Genomic DNA, 15,426 nt, shown 5'->3' on the forward strand with positions numbered 1-15,426 from the left:
TTTATTGAGATTGTGTGAAATCTATCAATCCAGTAGTAAGCCATGAATTCTTAACAACTTAGCAACTCAGTGAGATAGGGCTGGGGGTGTGGCTCAGTGGTTGAGTGCCTCTGAGTTCAATCTCAGTACCAAAAAAAAGAGAGAGAGAGAGAATGATACTGTATAATGAATCTGATGAAATCTGGTTACTTTGCTCAAGGAGAAACTGGAGTTAACCTAAATAGACTCCAATGTGGACCACACGATTCTTTCACATGCAACATTGGTATCCCAGAGCTCACTGACTTTTCTCTGCATCATCATATTTCTATTTTTTTCTTCTTGTTTTCGGCCAGGAGAGGTTTTGTTGTTTTGATTTTTGTTTTGTTTTGTTTTTTTGTTTTGTTGGTGGTGGTACTGGGGAAGGAGAGTTTTTGATTGGTCTGAAGGTTGTAGAAACTTTGCTCCTCTCGCAAATAAGACTTGAAGATGATAAACATTCCTAAAATTTTTCAGCTAATAAAATTTCAGTCTAACTGAATTCTGAACAAGGGCTCTTATTTATAGCATGGGACCACTAGTTGCTCATTAGTACTTTTTTACACTAGCTTATTAAACGTTTAATCCTTGGGAGTGGCTGTACCCAGGATGTCAGTGGCTCTCTGATGTGGCTTTGCAACTGCAGTTCAGGTGGTGGTGTCACTTTCACCCTTGGTCCTTCATCACATCTGACTGATAGAAGCCCTGTTGTGAAGAAGGCATGTTCTCATTCTAGGTAAACAGAGCAGGGTGAGACTCTTGGCTTTGGGTCTTTCTCCTAGAGCACTCAGATGCTCATCATTTTACAGATGAGCCAAGATTTCTCAATCCATGTCAATTATTTCAATCAACTATCATTCAGGATAACTATCTGATAATGTCCAACACATATCATTATGAAAAAAATTCTAAAGGTAACAAAACTAAGGAAGAAAAAATATATTCTTCTTAATAGCAAGTATTTTGTATGAGAAGCCCGACTTTATAGAAAATAGTTTGATAAGACTTAGACTAGAAACTGAACTCTAGGGAATGGATTCCACTCCAGTCACAACTTCAAAAGAAAGGGAGAGACCACTACATATAGCAAAAGAGTATGGAATTGGGAATGTATAGAAGACATCTTGTTGAGGAAATTGAGAACTATGCTGAGAAATAGCAAATTTTCATCTCCCCTGTGGTGGCACAGCTGATGCAAAGCTTTGGAAAATGGAAATCTCTTAAATATGGGGTGGTCATTCTTTCTTCCAATGCCATATGAAACTTCACAAAGTTTTCTAAATGAATACGTATTAATGCTTTAGTGTGAGTGGGTTATTTTGAACAGTTAATCTTTACATCTGGGTTAGAACATATTAAAAATAGATGATGCATATCACCCAGGGGTCAGAGCTCATAGGGCATACTGACAGTTGGATCATCATAAGAACTGAAATCACCTGCATACCTAAGGTTGCCTGGATAAAGGTGACTTAACTATTTGTTCCAGAAAATTATTTCACAAGAAAATAAGCCTCTAATCCAATAAACAATTTGAATGTTTGCTTCAGGAAATCATTGAGAATCAATTCGTTTGAACAAATAGCTTGCTTAACTGAATAAGCAACCTCCTTCTAAGAACATTAGCTGAGCAATTGCTGAATAACTGCTTGTATATCAAGAATTGCTTCAAGAACCTTTCCCCACTGTTTCTACTAGACCTGAACTATCTTACCATGAAAGTCCGTAATCTCAGTATCCCTCCACTAACAGACTTTTTTCAAGCCATCTGAGTCCATAGCCCCAACCTCCAACCCCTTCTGAGCTCAAGTAAGATTTTCCCAAGGTTTCTTTTCCTTACTTCTGTAAGTTTAATAAACAGATACTTTTTGTTAGAGAAGCAGCAGGGCCTTGGTTTCTTTCACGAAATTCAAAATCTAGACACAGGGGAATACAATGACTTGTTTTACCTTAATAGTAAGGATAAAAAAGAGTGAACTCAAAGAAGTGATCCTTATACTGAAAGTAGAATAAGTACCTATATATTTTTAAAGCCTATTCCATATTAATATTTCCAACTTAAGTTTCCTGTTTTCTTCTTACAAATAAGAGTTTATAATCCATTTTCCTTATAACTAATTTCAATGTATCATAATGCCATTTCAAAGAAGAATGAAAATTATAGTAGTATCCCACCCCTAACCCTCCAGAATTCCATCCGGAGGACCATCTCTTTGGCATCAGTCAGGCACCAATCTCCCTCCCAAGGAACACCAAAGAATGTACAAGTGTGAATCTTATAGTGTCCCATAGAGCCTCACATAATTAGTAAACAGTAGCAATGCAAGAGATAGAAAAATAGCAGACCTTTAATATTTGATTTAATTTTTCTTAATTTTTTTTCATTTTTATGGGTACCAATACCATGATTTTTGCCCAGGATTTTTTTTGCATCCAGTTATTCCAGTAATATTTGTTGAAAACGTTCTTTCTCCATTGAATTGCCTTTTTCTTTATCAAAGAGCAGTTGACTGTCTTTGTATAGGTTCTCTATTCTCTATTTGATTGATCTACATATATATTCTTTCACAATATCATACAAGTACTGTATGTAGCCTTATAGTGAGTCTTGAAATAAAATGGAGTCCTCTTTATTTTTCCTTAGTATATTGTTAGCTAGTCTATGTTTTCCCCTTTCCACATAAATTTTAGAATTTGTTGATATTTATAAAGTAAGTGTTGATATTTTTATTGAGATTGTGTGAAATCTATCAATCCAGTAGTAAGCCATGAATTCTTAACAATAGTCTTCCAATCCACAAATATATATTGTTATAAAAGTTAACTTCTTTCCTAGATATCAGCAATGAGCAGTTGAATTATGTATATAATAATTCATGCATGGAATATAATCTATTCCACTTTGGTCCTCAGGATTTCTTCTTTCCCTCTTCTCCTTCTTTCACCTATTCTCCTTCCTCTGTTCCACTGATCTTCCTTCTATGTACTCATTGTTGTTTCTTTTTTTAATTGATGCTTTATGGATAGACTTGAAGATGAAATTCACTGTGATGTACTCATGTAACTTTTACATATTAACTAGTATCCTACAGCCCTGCTATTTTCTCTTACTAGCTCCAAGAACTTTTTGTCAACTCATTGGCATTTTTGGCATAGACAACCATGTCATTGTGAACAATTTAATTTTTTTCCTCTCTAAACTGTATACATTATATTTCCTTCTATGAATATGTTATATTAAATGGCAAAAAAATGAATTGGTGTTACAGATGAAATTAAAGTTGATAATCAGATGACCTTCAGATGGGGAAATTATCCTGAGTTATCCCTGTGACCTAATGTAAACACAGGTGTTCTTATAAGTGGAATAGTTAAACAGAAAAGAGAACAAGAAAGATGGGAGCATGAGAGGAACTCATTCCAATGTTTCTGGTTTTGAAGATGGAGGAAGGGATCCATGAGCCAAGGAATGCAGGCAGCCTTAGATATGGAAAACAGCAAGAAATAGATTTCTCCTAGTGTCTCCAGAAGAAACACAGAGCTATCCACCACATTAATTTTAGCCTACTGAGATTAATTTTGGACTTTTGACCTCCAGAACTGTAAAACAATAAATTTGTATTGTTTAAAGCCACTAAGTTTGTGATAATTTTTTAGAGTCACAAGGGAAAACTAATACATGTGATTTCTAACATAGGTAAGGTTTTTGACTTTTCACAATTTTCCTTTGACTTCACAATTTTCTTCTTAGTTCCTCTGTAGTTTGAATATGACATCCCTAGGGTAGTTTTATAGGAATTTGTTCTGCTTAATAATTTTTGAGAAACTGTAGTTTTGTTATATCTTTAGAAATTACCTTCCAGTTTTTAGACATTCTGTTAAGGTTTTTTGTTTGTTTGTTTGATTTTTTTTTTTTTTTTGGTTCTTTTGTTGTTGTTTGTCATTGGTTTTCTCTGTATTTTACAATGAGAGGTTTCTACTCACCTATTTTCAAATTCACTGATTTCACTGATTCTTTTCTTGGCTCTGTTGTGTCTACTAACAGGCACATCAAAGGCAGTTTTCACTTCTGTAGCAATGTTTTTGATTTATACTACTTCCTTTTGATTCTTAGAATTTTCATCTGTCTGCTGACATTACCTATCTGTTCTTTCATATTGTCTACTTTTTCCATGAGAGCTCTTAATATATTAGTTGTAGTTACTTTAAATTTATTGCCTGATGTTTCCAGTATGTGTCATATCAGAGTCTGGTCCTGATGCTTGCTTTATCTCTACAGACTGTTTTTCTTCCCTTTTGGCCTGACAAAGGCTTTGAACTTCTCTAGTGTCTTTGCTTTTGTCTTTCTTCTTTACTTTGGGTTTCCCTAAGTACTCCTTCTCAGAAAGAGTCTATGTCTTTAAGCCCTTTCACCTGTCACGTACTGTAAATAACCAAAGCCCTAGGGTGGGTGTGTGGTGAGGTATGTGGAAAGGAGAGGGCTCTGTAGTCTTTCCATTAAATCTTACTGTTTTGATGGCCTGTGTCTCAGGGATGTAATCTTCACAAGCATTTCTTCTTGCATAACTTTATATGACACAGGAAAGACTGGATGGGGCTGAAGTTAGAAGAAGATCCTTTCCCATGGCCCTTGTACAATATTCTGATGAATTCTTTTTCCCCAGAGAGTAAACTCCTTTTCTGGGCATGTTTCACAAGGATTTTTCTTCTCTTCCCCTTACCAGAACCACAGAGAATTCTGTCTCAGATTTTTACTATTAGGACCTGGTGAGGCTTTTGTTGATAAAGCCCATGATAGGGTGGGGACTGCTGATATGTCAGCCCCTAAGAGTTTCTCACTCCAAATCTAGTGCACACTAAGCCTCCAGGAATTCATCAAAATTAACATTTTAGTATTCTTATCAGTTAGTGATTTCCTTGGTTTCTGGCCCAAGTGGACAGATCTTGGTTACAAACTCAGTTCTCTGAACTAAGAACTAAGAAACATTATTGTTTTTCACTTTTTTCCAATCTATTCCTGTTTTAAGAATATATTGAAGTAACAACTTCTATACTGTATATATTAGAGCTTAAATTAGTCTGACTTTTTTTTTAATCATAAGAAACTTGGGTGACTGAAGCAATAGGTAGAAAATTGCTTGGAGCCAGAATCATCTGAAGGGGAATTCATGCATATCAATATGATGATTGAGGCTGGGTTGGCTGGAAGCCTCCCTGAGACTGTTGGCTAGACTATCCACATGTGGCTTCCCCATACAGTATGAACCTCCCAATATAATGATAGAATCAGAAGTACAATAATGGCGGGTGGGGGGAGTAAAAGAAAACCAGGCAGAAGCTGCATTGTTGACTTAGAAGTCAAACAGTTTCACTTCCAACCACTCCACTCTACTATTAAAGAGAAGGATATCCCCTACCTGTCAGGTGTCAGTTATATTGTACAGAAAGCATAAGAATAAGGTGAATAAATATGTGTGGTCACCTTTAGAAAATTTAACCTATCCTAGGTAGAATATGGGAAATTCTAAATTAACTGTTGTGATTGTAATGAAAATAAAGAATCTCAAGAATTTTAGACTTAGCAGCCTGCAACTATGAAATAATTTAAAAATATGACTTCTGCATATTTTTATTTTGAAACAATCACAGATTTACAGGAGAGTTGGAAAATATTTATGTCTCCTCAACTACCTCAGAGTAAGTGCTGCTTTGATGCCACATCACACTGAATGTGTCCGTGAGCATTTCCTACCTGCGGGGCTATCTCCCACATAGCCATTTGGACCCACATAGTCCAAATCAAGATACTTACATTGATATTTTACTCCTATATCATCTTCAGACATATTTAAGTGAACCAAGTGTTCTAAAAATGCCTCTAATTGCAAAAGGATGAACTTCAGAAACTTATATTGCATGTAGTTGTTCTATGTCTATAATCCACTTCCTAGCAGCTGTTCCTCACTCCTCATTCTTTCCTTAACTTGCATGATGTTGATACTCTGAAAGCTACAGACCACTTTGTAGTGTGTTCCTCATGTTTTCTCACAATTAAAAGTTTCTACATCTTTCACAGGGATGTCACGGAGGGTGAGTTATGTTCAGGTCATGGCATCCTACCAAGTAGCACATCATTTTCATTTACCCCATTACTAACAGTGTTCACTTTTACTGGTTGATTAAGGTGATGTTGTCTGCAAGGCTTCTCCACTATAAAGTTACTCTTTTCCAGTTTGAGATTAGTAAGTATAGTGAGAAAGCAAAGCTATGTAAATATCCCATTCTTCATCCAACTTTTAGTCTATTATATACTTTGGGTTTCCTTTCATATTCAACAGGTTATAATAATGTTGCTATCATCATTTACTCTGATGCATACATTTTTCCATGTTTAGCCAATAGGAACATCTTTGGGCATATCTCCATCATAACACCCACTCCAGGCTGTTCTTCAGTGTGGCAACCTTGTTTGGCTGAAGTTCTGACTACTCTTGTCAGGTTGCCTCTTTATGATAAATAGAGTAATGACTAGCTAAAGATATCTACATCCTAATTTTCAGAATCTGTGAATATATCTTTATGTGGAAAATGGAACTTTTCAGGTATACTTTAGTTAAAAACCTTGAAATGGAGATAGTTATTATCCTAAATTATTCAAGTGGTCTCAATATAATTACAAGGGTCCTTATAAGAGGGAAGCAGGAATATCAGAGCCAGAGAGAAAGAGAGGAAGAGAGATTGGAAGGTGCTACACTGCTGGCTTTGAAAAAAGAGCAGGAATGGGCTTGGCCTCCAGACACTGGAAAAGGCGAAGAGACAGATTCTCCCCAGAGCCCCAGAAAGAATGTAACTCTGCCAGTGTCTTGATTTTAACAAACCACTGAGTCTGGTTTTGGACTTTTGACCTCCAAAACTATCAGATAACAAATGTAAATTGTTTTAAGCAACTAAGTTGTGGTCACTTACTACAAACACAGTGGACAACTAATATGCTCTCCCAGCCCTTTTTTTTTTTTAAAGAGAGAGTGAGAGAGGAGAGAGAGAGAGAGAATTTTTAATATTTATTTTTTAGTTCTCGGCGGACACAACATCTTTATTTGTATGTGGTGCTGAGGATCGAACCTGGGCCGCACGCATGCCAGGCGAGCGCGCTACCGCTTGAGCCACATCCCCAGCCCTCTCCCAGCCCTTCTTGAACACTCTCCTTGTGCTCTGGCTCTAGCAGCTTCCACACTAGGTTTTGCCCTGCATGTCCATCTTTCATACTGTGCTCAAAATTTGACTCCTAACACTGCTCAACTGTAGATGCCTACCTTACTCTGATGCACCTAATTTAATCTGAATTATATTATTCAGAATGGGAAGTTATGGGAAAGGAAAAGTGAAAAAACGAGGAAGAAAAAAAGAGGGAAATCTGTTGATATTTGAAATACTCAAATTTCAGTCATCTAATCACCAAAAACCACCCCACTAGCAAGGGCATGTCTGCTATTTATGAGAGTCATTAGGATGGGACTTTAAACAGTACAGTTTTCCTAATCCAGGCCTTAGCTGCTGCCTCTAATGTTCTTGAGACTAAGGAAAGACTTGCCTCTGCTGGCACTAGGAGAAGAACCATTGCCATGCCCAAGATTCCTTAGTCTAAATTTTAGTCCTTGACAATAATCGGTGTCAAAATCTAAATCATAGTCTAAATCACAGTCTATTCTTCCTGTCTAAATCTTACTTTAAATCACAGTCTATTCTTCCTGTGAACACCCACAACACTTCTGAGACTAGGTGTGTACATTTAAAAAGCACATATAATATAGAGACTATTTTGTAACTCTTTCATAGGCCAGTCTCAATTCAAGTTCTCCTAAAGAAACTGCTCCCTGTCTTACTCTCTGTCACCATTGACACCACAGAAAACAATTTATATCTCTTCATGTCTCAGAGTCTGGGTCAAACTGATACCAACTGCAGGAAGAAGGAGAAATTTTACCTAGCCCTAAATTAATGCCTTCTGGTATTCCATTTTCTAACTGCATCATTAATTACTTCCCAAAATGATTGAGAGCAAGAATTTCTAATTCCCTTCCCCAGAGGTATGATCTGGTTCTATAGTCCAGACGAGACAATCTCACAGCAGCTCTCCATCTATAGGTATCTTAAAGTCTGCATCAATCAATCTTACACTAATAAGAGGAGAGACCCCAGCATCATCTCATGTCAATTAAAGTTATGCCAAAATTAACCTAAAGTTTTTTATCTTGCCTCTTCAAAGACTTAAAAGTTTTGGAATCCACTCTCATGAACAGTTAGTTATCCAGTAATCAATATAACACTGATTATTGTCAAAGACTAAAATTATTGCTTCACATGAACTATTTCACTGAATCCCACTATTGTGGGAGGGTTAAGTGAAGTTGTTGAGAAGGAAGCTCCACATACCTAACTTTTCTCAATCTTGTCACCACTATGTCCCAAAGCCACCAAAAATCATTCCATTATATCTATTTTCCTTGTTTATGTCAGTTTTCGTCAGAAGTCCAAACTCACAACACACTCCCATGTACATTTCCTTTTATGACCTATTATACATCAACTTACTGGGTCATCTGAAATTCATAGTTGAAAACTAAGCAAATTCATCATATCTGCAACTTCCTCCTACACAAGTTATAGAGGCTGTCCACTAAGGACACTGCTTCCTTTCCCTGCATCTTCCTTGAGTGATGGCTATTTTTCTCTTCCATGTTTTGGGACCACCACATTGGTTTGCTGGTTTTTCTTTTACCACCAGATAATTTTCTACTTCATAGTCTTTGCAAGAATATCCCTCTTGCCTGGAATGCAAGTGGGATGCTCTCTTAAAGATGCTTCCTCAAATGTTTTCTCTTCATGAGATCAACTATAATAAGTCTATTCAAGCCTCTTGACCACTCACCCACCCAACTTACATTATTCCCAATTCCCCATCCTGTTCTATTTGTATTTTTATCCCATGGCACCAATCAATTTCTAATATACTATGTAATTTACTTACATAGTATGTATTTTGTTTATTGTCCATCTCCCTTTTGCTCAATTCCAAATTCCACCAGAGCAAAGATTCTTGTCTAGTTTTGTTGACTAAGGTATATAAAGCACCTAGGCACATAGTGTGTGCCCCAGTAAATACTTTGTAGTGATAGAATGAACTCTCAGCTATGATATTAGGAAGAAGACACAATTATTTCTCTTTTTCAGACAAAGAAGCCGAAGTTTAGAGAATATACATAATTCATGAAAGGTAATGCTACTTGCAATGACATAACCCAAATTCTAATCTAGACCTCTCTCCCTAGAACTAACACTCACTGTTCCACACCCAACAGTATTTGCCTATGGTAGATGGGGGAGGGGATACCAATATGAGGAAAAGGGGAGGAGGTGGAAGATGGGGTAGAATAAATCTCTGTGTACCAAACTGAGCAGATTCTTTCCATAGCAGAAACTAAATTGAATGGTGACAAACTTAAACCTATATCTTGCAAAGATCATTCAAACAGGTGGAACAATGAAAATCAGCCGAGTTTTCAATGGAGAGAAATACCACATTTGATGGGGCCCAATGGTACTCTAAGATTTCCACAGCTAAAAAAGGACTTTCTCCCTTCTAGTTAACTAGTATGCAGTTCAATCACCCCAGTCCTCACTTAGAAAAAGTCTGAACAGCATGAATAGTTGTGAAATTATGCTTTATTCAGATATATTAGATATGGATAAACTGAACAAGTGAGTTACTTTCCATTTGGGTGCAGTCACAGTTGTCAACAATATTCAGAAGCACCAGATGTGAAATCTCCTGAGGTGCTGAGTTTATCAGGGCACAGGTCATATCACCTGACACATTCAAGTGCTGTCTGATGTGCCATTAAAGCAGTGGCTCAGAATGCAGACATGTTCTCAAATAGGCAACAACTAGATGGTACTGTTTCGTTTATAAGTGTTCTTTGTCTAAATAAATGCACAACCCACAGGGTCTAACTTAGGTCAGCTGTTTAGTTGGTCCCTGAGATAAAGTCTTTTAATCACATATTCTTGCCTAATTTTAAAAAAAAAAAAAATAAAGGGTAAAGTGAGACAGTTACAGGATACAGGAATTATAAATAATACATATAATTAATAATACATAGATATTCTTTCATTACATAAGTTGCTACTATAAATACTTCTTTGATGAAACTAAAAATATATTTTCCATATAAATAATGTTAAATATTAATAAATAGATTTCAATTTAAAAATTCAAATATTGCAGGCATGAGGACTGTTATTTGGATGCTCTCCGACCCCGAATCGAAGACTGACTCCTTCTTCGCTTCCTTAGGGTAGAGTGTGGTAACAGATCATTCATCACTTTCTTGAGTTCACTCACTGCTTTGCGCTGGATCTTCAGGTCATTTACCTAATGGGAAAGAAAACAGCAAAATTTAATTTCAGGCATACAAGCCATCAGGTTTTTCTCCTTTTAACATCATAGTGAAAATGAAATTATTCATCTTTAAAAAGGTGATTCTGAATAACAATATAGTATCTTAATCTACATTATTAACTTCTTCCACCATTAAGGCTAAAAGAAAACTGAATTGATAGTTGTGCAAAATTATTATGGGTTGCATCATATATCTCTAACTTTACTGCTACAGAATTCTCAAAATTATTTAGTGAAAAGAGACCTGGAGTAGTCTTAAAAAGAAAAGGAGGTATTAAATCCTGCATCTGTAGTATCTCTAACTTTGAGCCAGTTTCTTAACCTCTTTAAACCTGTTTCCTCATCTAACCAGCAGAGATTGTTGAGCTGACCTTTAGTCTACCAATTCTGTCACCTCACACTTTGATCAGTCTTCGCTGTACATATCATATGAGTTCCTATAAGACACAGCCTCTCACCCCGGGTGTATAGCAGACTGACCTGGAGACCTAATAAAGAACTCAGAGACTGGGCTCAGAGACTTGCTCTTGTGTAGTCACTGATTCCCCAGGTTATTCTGAAACCAACCACAGTGTGAGAGCCACTGATATAGGTTAAGTCCTTTGTAAAACACCAAGTTCAAAACAGATGAAAATTATAATTTTAAATTTAGAATGAGATTAAAAATAGACACCACTCATGTTCATATGATAATAAATGACTTGCTGATATAGAAAATTTGAAATTAGGATTTGCAACAACTTTTGCTATACCCTGACTTCTACACCAGCAGATTGCACTATTTGATTTTCTTCAATCTAACCAATAGAGCCATGTGGACGATTTTATAATTAATAAAATGAGGACCATTTATTTTCATCTTTTCTGTGTCACTCTGTTTCTTTCTAATGCTGGAAACACTATTCTCAAGAGTGACTAGGGGGTTTCTAGACTCCAGAATAATTATTAAAGGACATAACATGCCTAAAATATGTTCACAATTGAACAAGAGGACAGAGGTTAAGATTTCATTCTGTATTGCCCATCATGAATCAGGAGGTTTGAAGAGTCTAGAAAGATGAAACCCAGACATTTTTCTCACTTTCTCAAGGACCAGTTACAAGAGTAGAAAAGAAAATTCTACCACCTGTGCATTATAGTGGCAAAAAATAAAAATTCAAAAGTTTTCAGCTTTCAAACTATCACCAAGAATCTAAGAGACTTAGATTCAAGATTAAACAAGCCAGGATGGCACTGGGTTAAGAACAAGTGCTTCCTCAATCTCTAGTCTATGGCCCAAAGAAAATTGGTTCCATCTCTCCTTGGGTTACTGGGAGCTACATGAATTGAGTGAGAGGCAGACCCAAGCACTGTGAAAACTGGGCACAAATCCTAAGAGCAGAACACATAGTAAGACTTCAGTCCCTCTCACTCAAGACCATTGATATTAAAGCCAAAGCCAAAGGATCCTGCCCTCTTTGTCTTCTAGATAAAATTTGGGGAAACATGATTGTCTTTATGCTTTAAAGTTGTCTTTTTGCTTTAAAATTACCATAATTTAAAGATCCAAGACAACCTCATAGATAACACTTCAGAGCCTAAGAATTTCTCCAGCTGAGATATTTTAGTATATGAAAGTTAATCAAACAATCCTTTCAGAAGGTGTAAACTCTATCCCTTTTCCCCCACTAAAAACAAGCAGCAAATAGTCTCACTTCTAGTTAGGCTGCATAATCTTGAGATGTTGACCAGAGACTGCAGAGACTGCAGTCACATGGTGACTCCTCAAAAGCTATATCTCTCTCCTCTCTCATTCTCATTTTCTACCCACAACATTGTAGAATTGTAGAGCAAAGGAAACCATAGAGCTTTTGTAGTGAACCTAGCAAGTTCCTCTCAATATGGGGAAATGGAGCACCAGCCAGGCATGTGATTCATCTGAGGTCACAGTTTCTTGGTGGCCAAGTTGGAAGGAGAACAGATATCTTCTCACTCCCTCCCACGTGTCTTTCCACTAAGACAAACAGCCTCCCATCCAAAGTAAGAGAATTTCCATCGCATAAACAAGGTGCAAAGAGAGACCTGCTTCTCCATGCTCCTCTCTGTGTCTTTACCTACTTCCGGCTCTCTGGATTTATCTGTTCACCTGTCCTTGTGCAATAGTTTTATTGCCTGTGTTTCTCCAAATGACACATTTAAATGATTCCCATATTGATTTTACAGTTACCCAAAGGATGCATTGAATTAGTAAGGAGGAGTTTCAGCCAGAGGTTTAAATCATAGATATAGCCAACTGTTAAGTAGCTAATTTCTACTTTCTGAGAATTAAACACTCTGCAAAAGCCCCTACAATGAAATAAAGAATTGAAATCATCTCACCTGAACTTGAGACACATTTAGGAAGTCCTGCAGCTTACTGGCATTGCTGTTGAAGAACTTAGCAGAAAGATCCTCCCTGATGGTGTTCATGCTGCTTTGGATGATCTTGTTGTCTTTTAAGTGTTCAAAGAGTTTGAAGTAGAAAGAGACAATTTGGCTCTGGATTACTTTTTTGTCACTCTCCTTGGGAGAAAAGAGCACAAAGATAGGATGATGTTAGTTTAATCCATCAGAAAATAAATAACTGAAAAATCATCCAAATGGTAATGTTCAGTTTACCTCTTTCCATCCATCCAAAATATCCAAGAAAAGAGACCCGCCATCTGATACATTTGAATTACTTGCATTCTGAGAAAAGAGAGGAAAATTGATTGATAATTAGTCCATATATTGTCCTAAAAGGATTTTCAAGCCTAGTTGAAAAAAATAAAAAATAGAAATCTGCAGTTGTCACACTATAGTATACTGCCCCCCTCTGGTATAGTTTTCTATAACATCTACCTGTGCCCTCCTATACAGTTTTATTATGTCAACTTTAAAACCGCTGTGAATATATGTGTGTGTGTGAGACAGAGAGATTTTATTTACATTGCAAGAATAAAATCATTTGTGAATGTTTGAGCATTATAATAACAATAATTACAATAGTTAATTTGGGGGAAAATAGTAAATTATTTAAAATGCCAAAAAAAAACATTTTTACTCATCATAAATAAAAATGTAAATGTTCATAAACCAAAAAATTTAAAAATTCCTAAGCCAGAATAGTAACTTCAACAAAGTCTCAGTTAGTTACTGACTGAAGGAATAATTCATAAGTTAAGTGGAGCGACAGAATTCAGAAATCACTTTTTGGAAAAAGAAAACCTCTATAAGTGACATTTTTAAGCCAAATTTTTAAGAACTTCACCTTCTTTAATTTTAACTAATAGCTTTCTATTATTACTTTTAATTCTAACTTTGACCTTTTACTGTCATCCTCGTAATAGTTTGAGAAATCAGAAAATAATAGCCAATCATTTTTTGAAATGGAATTGCTTGATTTATTACAACTTAGTGGGACTGGGATGTAGCTCTGTGGTAGAGCACTTGCTTAGCATGCACGAGGCCCTGGGTTCAATCCCAGCACAAAACAAAATAAAAAAACCTTGAGAATATTCTCACCATAAAATTATCAATATAGTTATGCTTAGTACCCATATTATACCTATCTTTTGGAAGACTCATGTTCATGTATCCCCTCTAAGTCTCTATAGCAAATTGAGCAGAGGGTTAAAGCAAAATCTAAATCATTTAGTCAAGAAACATCCTCCAACAATTAACAAAGTACCACATCTTCTCAAAATGATTATGAACTAGAGATCACAGTCTATCAGACACTAGTACAAGTCAAACATTCAGTCATTTTCAACCACAAACAAGTATTATTAAAAGGTCATACTTACAAAATATTCTTTTAAATTTTCTATTGCTTTATTAACTATGTCCTGGGAGTAACAGCTAGAAGAACCCAAAATGATGCAGAGCTGAAAAGCCAAGAAATAACTTGTGTATTTCATCATTTCAGAGAGAGTTAGGCCAAAGACGTTGAAATCAGTAGCTCCTGTATTAATCTGATCAGCTCCAAAGGACTTGGCTGGTCTTCCTTTCCTAATAGCTGATCTGAGATGATCAGAACAATATACTGCATCTCCTTTCACTGCTGGTATTTATACCTAATTGAAGTCTCATCAGGATTACGTATTTTCACAAGTTTTTAAGATGAGATGGTGACAGATAGGCAGGGATGCTTACTCGTTCGTATTAATAACTATGGTTTGTGGCATTTTGGTGTTGTAGTTAGAGTTTCCTTTCAACTTCTTGGGTCCTCTGACGATGAGACAGACCCATTGTGCCCACCTGTGCCATTCTTGTGGGATCCTTTGAAATCACTCTTACTTCACACCATTCAGGGACTGGAAATTATTTTTGCCCTTTTTTTTATTCCCCCATTTTTACCCTTGTAAAATGTTGACTCCTCATCCACAGGGCACATTGATCATTTGTTTGTGGTTGGGAACAAGTGAAAAAGGAAATTCTAGGGCCTCTCAAACTTTACAAAGGGGAAGCCTTTTAAAATTTTTCTTGCAAATGACCAAAAAGCAAGGAAAGAATATGGTTTAAAAAACCAATGTGTGAGGAAGTCCTTCATCAGAATTGGTTAGTAAAATATCCACCACAAGTTTCAAATTGCTCTAGGTCAACATTGCCCACTAGAATTATAATATAAGTTATACAGGTAAATTTAAATTATCTAGTAGCCCTATTTACATATTTATTTATTTATTAGTGAGGCTCTGGGTTCAATCCTCAGCACCACATAAAAAAAAATAACTAAAGATATTGTGTCCATCTACAACTAAAAATAATTTTAAAAAATAAGATATCTCACATACTTTTGTCATATGAAATTCTAAAAATCTAGTACACACAACACACCTCAATTTGCACTAGCAATATTTTGAAAGCTCAATAGTTACATGTAGCTATGGGATACTCTGTTGAATAGTGTAGCTCAAGATAATCAATTGTTCATTAATAATAAAGAAAGT

At 36.1% G+C, this 15,426-nt stretch overlaps 1 protein-coding gene across 1 annotated transcript; it reads right to left on the bottom strand.

The window, feature by feature from the left end:
• Nucleotides 1-10,315: 10,315 nt before the first annotated feature.
• Nucleotides 10,316-14,397, bottom strand: IFNG (interferon gamma; the record flags this gene model as incomplete). Its single annotated transcript, XM_081310894.1, has 4 exons — nt 10,316-10,450; nt 12,836-13,018; nt 13,115-13,183; nt 14,281-14,397. The coding sequence occupies 4 exons, from the start codon at nt 14,395-14,397 to the stop codon at nt 10,316-10,318; spliced, it is 504 nt and encodes a 167-aa protein (XP_081167020.1).
• Between the last annotated feature and the right edge of the window lie 1,029 nt (nt 14,398-15,426).

The sequence above is a fragment of the Spermophilus citellus genome (genome assembly GCF_964194105.1).
Source record: "Spermophilus citellus genome assembly, chromosome: 10".
NCBI lineage: Eukaryota > Metazoa > Chordata > Mammalia > Rodentia > Sciuridae > Spermophilus > Spermophilus citellus.